This window comes from Sarcophilus harrisii, chromosome 5, assembly GCF_902635505.1.
Source record: "Sarcophilus harrisii chromosome 5, mSarHar1.11, whole genome shotgun sequence".
Classification (NCBI taxonomy): Eukaryota; Metazoa; Chordata; class Mammalia; order Dasyuromorphia; family Dasyuridae; genus Sarcophilus; species Sarcophilus harrisii.
The window spans coordinates 80557-86861 of NC_045430.1; the positions used below are offsets into that span (position 1 = coordinate 80557).

The 6305-nt window shown below is 47.7% G+C and overlaps 1 protein-coding gene across 1 annotated transcript; it reads left to right on the forward strand.

The window, feature by feature from the left end:
* Window positions 1-756: 756 nt before the first annotated feature.
* LOC100929679 (ras-like protein) lies at window positions 757-5924 on the forward strand. Its single transcript, XM_012551654.3, has 2 exons — window positions 757-829; window positions 5326-5924. The coding sequence occupies exons 1-2, from the start codon at window positions 757-759 to the stop codon at window positions 5922-5924; spliced, it is 672 nt and encodes a 223-aa protein (XP_012407108.3).
* Window positions 5925-6305: the final 381 nt, after the last annotated feature.

Genomic DNA, 6305 nt, shown 5'->3' on the forward strand with positions numbered 1-6305 from the left:
CAGCTCTACATGGGGCAATGACTCCAGGCCTCTTTTTGCTGCCTTGGTGCTGGGTTTTCCTGCTCTTAGATGGAGGAGCAAGCAGCCTGGGAGGTACAGAAGGTCAGTAAAACAAGCTGCCACATGGCCAGGAACTGGACTCTGTACCAGAATTTTCAATCGGCTGGACTAAGTGACAAAGAACGTCTGAGGACCCTGCTTGAGCCAGCATCCAGACTGGGACAAGGCAGCCTAGAGGAAAAACCCATCCATGCATCCATCCATCATCTCCTCGGCCACAGTCAATATGAAGGAGCAAATAAGATGGAGCAACCACTTAAACATGGAGCCCTGGCTTTCTCTCCATCAGAGGGGGTGTAGGGAGAGGGGGTGCCCCCGCATTCAGAAAACGCTTTGTAACTGCGATTCTTGCTGTCCTCTCAATAAATCTTCCTTTATGAAAGCTAATTGATGTCAACTGGTGAAATGATTCCCGCACCTTTGGCTAATTGCAAAGCTATAGGGGGGGGATACAGAACTTAAAGGTTGGTAAACACTGGGGAAGGATACACCCGAATCGGAACTCAAGCCCAAAGCCACAGGACAGCCTCACTTCCGTCAGGGTAAGCCCTGACACAGGAGGAGCTTTGCTCTGGAGAACTAGGTTCATCACTGCGAGCAAGAGTTAGGAGCCCTCAGGCTCATAAAAGCTCCGTGGGCACAAAATACAGAATACATGCAAAGCAGTGATGGGGTAACTTGGAAAGAGGCACAGGGATGGGTGCTGGGGGTGAGGGGAACCAGAAGGGCTTCCTGCAGCCGATGGCTCTGGACATGCATCCTGAAGCAAGTCAGTAATTCCCGGGGAGGGAGGAGGGAGGGAGAGACTTCCAAGCACTGGGATGGCTAACGCAGAGGAATGTGGGAGGGAGAGGTGTGTGACAAATGACAAGAAGGCTGCTTCCGTTGGGTTGTGATGTGTGAGGAAGAGTTGTAACAGAACCGGAGTGGGGGGCAGGCTGGGAAGAGCATCAAATGTTGGATTGCTCTCCTGTCTGATGCGAGAAGCAGTTTCATTCTTTGTATTTATATCCACCCCCCCCCCCATCCACCACAGAGCTTGGCACAAAACAGGCACTGAATATGTTTGATGTCTAATTAGTAGGGATTCACAAAAGTATATTGATTATGGAGGGAAGACAGTAACATGGGTAGACTTCCTTTATAGAAGAATCTTTGGCAGTCACAAGACTCCCTACTTACTCCCCACCTCTTTCCTCTCCAAGACAACAACTACAACAAAAGGATGGCAATCAAGAGATGACAGGGTCTGAACTAGGGCATTTACTGGCAATGGGAGGGGAGAGAATAGAAGAAATATGATAGAGAGAAATGACAAGATTTAGCTACTGTCTGGATATGAGGGGTGAGGGAGAATGGGCAGTCAAGGATCCATCTGACAGAAATTGTTAATATCCAATGTCATATGGATATCCACTCCCCTAAATCATCCTTGTAAACGTCAGAATTTCAACAATATTCTTATATCCCTACCCTTTAGTTAATGAGATTATTCTGCCTTCATTGAATCAGAGGGGGGACATGACAAAAGTGTGAACATAATGACAGAATATTGTTAATACTGATTAATATGAACTTCCGCAACCTCTTAGTCATCTTGGCAGTGCTAAAGTTCCAGCAACACCTTGTAGCTCCATCTAGTCCCCCATCATTTATCACCTAACTGCTAAGTGCCAGGCATTGTGCTGACTGCTGGTGATACAAACACCAGAATAATATTCTTAGAGAAAGAGGGGATTTGGGGAGGGGGGGAATTTGGGAGAAAACGGAATTGGTTTGGGACATGTTAATTTGGGGATGCCTACACGACAAAGTCCCAGATGTCCAAGAGGTGGTTGGAGAGATGAGGTCAGGAGAGAACGCCAGCCTGAATCCAGTGGGATACTGAGAATCATCTGTATAGAAATGGTTGAACCCATGAAAACATATGTTGGCACCAAATCAGAGCATGCCCTAGAGAAAAACATCTGGGATGGAGCCTTGGAAGACCCCTATAATGAGTAATAACACTTGAAACTTGAGTGATGAACAAGGAGATAAGACACAGAAGTAGCAGATGGATAGGTAGTAGGAGAATCAGAAGAGAGGAGAAAGTAGCCAAGAGAAAAGGGTGGTCAGCAGTATCAGACGCTGTGAGACATCAAGAGGAGGATATACAAGAGGCCAATAGCTCTGGAGTCAGGAGGTCATCAATGACTTTGGTGCAGTGTCAGTTGAAGAAGAAAGACAAGAATGTGTTTTAGAAGAAAGGAGGTCTTTCCTCTATGTCTATGGTACCTCTTAGCAAAAGGTAATTTCCCTCTCTGTTTAAGAAGATCTATTTTTGTTTTTGTCTGATCTGAGCTCATAATTGTTAAGCTTGCCTTTTTTGCTTCAGACAAATATATTTTAACTATGCCCTTATTTTAGCTATGCCAGTTAGCCCCTCATTTTAACTATGTGTCTGTTTTAAGAGTATCTTACAAAAAACATGTCGTTGGATTGCGGTTTCAAATGTATTCTTCCATAGACTTCCGACTTGTTTTATGGATGAGTTCAGCCCCTTAACATTTACAGTTATGATTACTATATTTACTTTCATCCCATTTTTTTTTGGTTTTTCTCTCTTTTCTAATGAGAGTTTGTTAAGGGTTAGGTAGAAATGGACATATTTGTAGCCAGCAGGGAAGCCGGCAGTAATTAGGAAGAGAGAATAGGGATGACAAGCTATCTGGGGAGAAGGCGGGAGGGAATGGCATAGAGGGTGCATAGAGAAGGGCTGGTCTAGACAAGGGGAGGAGGCATCTCTGCATTTGAGAATGGAATCAAGGATGGGAAAATAGCAGAGGTTGTGAGGTGAAAAGGAAGAAAGAAAGAAGAGGAAATTTATAGCAAGTATTTTTAATTTTCTTGATACAGGAGGAAGATGAGGTTTCCTCCTGCGATGATGGGAGGGGATTCTTTTAAACATCTGGAGAGGGAGAGAACCACAGCAACATTTATGGTAGCCAAAAAGTGGAAGCAAAGTGAGTGCCCATCATGGGGGAAATGTTAGAACCAATGATGGTGAAAGCATGGGATGGAATATGATTACACTGTCAAAAAGAGGGGTCCCGAGGACTTCTGAAAAAGGCAGGAAGCCCTAGAGACTGACCCAGAGAATGAGGAACAGAAGCAGGGAAATAAGCCAATGAATCCTGACTTCAATAATACCAGTGCAAAGACCATTAGACCAAACTTTTTCTGACTGGAACTGTTACTCTTGGTTGGGGCAATGGAACCCTAAGTCCTTCCTCTGGACACAGTCTTGGGGACTACAGGTACAGAAATGTGAATGTCCTGTCAAAAACTGATGGCTGGGTCATTTGGATGTCAGGAGGGGGGGTGCCTATTGTATTGAGGGGTGTAGTGAATAAAAATATAACAGATAGAAAGCCAAAAGACATTAGAAATATGTTTTTTTTTTAAGTGAAGAAAAGACAACTGGAGTTTGGGGCTCTTGGCTCAGGAATTGGGTCTGGATCTTCAAAACACCTGGTCCTTGATTTAGGTTGATGGGACCCAAGTACAAAAAGTGGTGGGGTGTGTTTAGTACTCCGAAAGGAAGGACTAGATAAGTCTTGTCCTGGAATTCTGAGGAAGAACTCACCCAAAGAGGCTTGGCACAGGCAGGAACACACCGTGAAAAAAGTCTGCCGGAAGCTTAAGGAGATCGGAAAAACAGAAAAGACGAAAGTGGGGAGGGACTGGGGACTCGGAGGCGGCTGTGGCTGGAAGGAAAAGGCAAGGTTGCCCAGAGTCATTGTGGGGAAAGATAGAGGGAGGAATGGAATTTGGAGATGGAAAAAGAAGGACGAGAGAGCAGGAGGAGTTAAGGGGATAACAGTGGGGTTTAAAGTGGGGAGAGAGCACAAGTTATCTAAAGGGTCAAAGCTTGGCTTTTTCCCATAGGCCTCGAGTCCTGAAACCCTTTGTGCACACTATCCTTTGCTCCAGAACTCTTGGACTATCTTCCTTAGGTTAGAATCCTAGGGAGATGTGCCCTGGCCCCAGTGTACATTGTGGGACTGAGGCTAATAACTTTTGTGATATATGTAAAGCTTTGCCAAACTCCCAAGGGTGGAGGAAATCATTGTGCTGTTGTAGTAGGGTTTCCTGAGATCAAAAATCAAGGGCACGCAGGATCCTCAAAACTCCAGGAAGGGGAGAGTAGGATTCCCAGGAGGCTCTTGTAGTGAGGGGTGGGGCTTCCTAAATTCTTTTGGGGTGGAGCTTCCGAAATGAGGGAGGCTCCCCGCATCCCAAAGGAGTGGGGGCGTGGTTTCCAGGAGCTTTGTTGCCTAGGGGCGGGGTTCCCCAAATCACCCTGGAGGCCTGGGGTTCCCAGAAGCACTTGCAGTTAGGAGGAGACCACCCCTGCTTCTAGGTGCTTCTAAGTCGTTCTGCCCTTAAAGACTAGACATGAATGCGACCTGACTATTTTTACAATTCCGAAACGGTATGTAGAGGCCAACTCTCAGTTAACAGCAATGGGGTGGGTGGCAAGTAGACCCCAAGTTAGTGCCATCTAGGACTTCATTAATGCAGGAGGTATTGGCTCAGCACAGCTCAGCTCCTAGTGGGGCCAGATTAGTGCGGGCAGTGCCGCTGGGCTCGCCAACCCTCCCCCCACCTTGGCTGCCTGAGCCCATACACTTTGGGTTGTATCATTGCAGGTTCACATGGGGGAGCCCAGTTTGCAGCCGAGCTGGTCAGAGACTCTCGGCCCCTTTGATGCAGGAGCTGCAGAACTGGCAGCCGGACAAACCAAACCCCTTTGGGCTACATTAGTGTAGAGGACCATGGCCTGTAGAAATAGTTAGCATTATTCTCTCCTAAAAGCCTTCCAAATTGACCCAGGGTCCTCTGGGTCCCGGGGTTTGAGACGGGCGCCAGTAAATCAGAGAGTATCTTGGAGAAGCCAGCCAGAATGGGAGGCCCTAGAGCCCATGTGCTCCAATGGGTTTGGAATTGGCCAGAAGAGGCAGGGGATTCAGAGATTTCCAGTATCCGAAGTTCTATCACTGGGGGGAGGTTCAGCCTTGTTTGGCTGGGACCCAGAGAGCTGAAAGGGGGCTGGGAAGAGAATTAGCAAAGAATTGAGGCTGGAGGCACTTCCTCCTGAGAAGTGACCTGCTGTGAAATGGGCTGACTTCTTGCAGCCCTTTCTTGCAGCCTGGAAAGTAGACTAGAGACCACTTGAGCCCTTTCCAGTTGTCATGGCTTCTTGTGTCCATACCTCCATAGGTGATCCAGACAGACACAGAACCAAGATGTATAATTTGGCAGTAATGGGCGCCTGTTGTGTGGGCAAGAGTGCACTGACTATGCAGTTTATTAGGAATCATTTTGTGACCGAGTATGACCCCACCATTGAGGATTTCTACCGTAGACAAACAGTGGTGGACAAAGAGCCGTGCCAGCTGAACATCGTGGATACCTCAGGCACTGAAGAGTATTACACTCTGAGGGACCAGTCCATGCGCTGGGCAGAGGGCTTCCTCTTTGTCTACGCAGTGAATGACCTCCGCTCTTTTGAGAATGTGAATTTCCTTTGGCAACATCTGCAGAGGCTCAAGGGCACTGACCGTGTACCCGTGGTGTTGGTGGCCAACAAAGTAGATGGGACTGACAGGCTGGTGGATACCACACTGGGCCAGGACATGGCCAGGAGCTTTGGGGTCCCTTATGTGGAGACATCAGCGAAGACTAGGCAAGGTGTGGAACAAGCCTTCCATGAATTAGTTCATGAAATTCGTAGGGTGAAAGCTGAGGAGGAGCTCAAGAGTCTACCTAATACTGAGCAGAGGGAGGCCTGTGGGCTCAAGTGTTGCACAATCGACTGAGCAGGTACTCCCTTACCCTGATCCTGCCCCCTAATTCCCCTCTCACCTGACCTAGAATACCTCCAAATCCCCTACCCACTTCCCAGCCTTCAAGACCTTCATCTGGACCCTTCCTTCTGCCTGCTCTTCACTGCCAAGCCCTTTTGGGCCTTATCAGGATTTCTCCAGGAAACTCTTGGAGGGACCCGTCTGTGTTTCTCCCTTAAAGCCTTTTTGTTTTTTGCTTTTGTTTCCCCTTTTGAACAGAAATGACTACCTCACTGCTTGGGTATCCTGAACAGGCAAGAAAAGAATCCCTTCTTCCCTGAGTGCACAGCCTCCCTTCCTCTCAGCCTGCCAGGGGCCCCAGAGACAGCCAGCTCCTTGGATGCTTTCTCTCCA

Excerpts from the sequence above, each read along its gene's own strand:
- LOC100929679 (XM_012551654.3), top strand. The coding sequence starts at position 757 with ATGGGTGCTGGGGGTGAGGGGAACCAGAAGGGCTTCCTGCAGCCGATG. Across the intron at positions 830-5,325 it reads GGACATGCATCCTGAAGCAA|GTGATCCAGACAGACACAGA; the intron begins GTCAGTAATTCC and ends ATACCTCCATAG.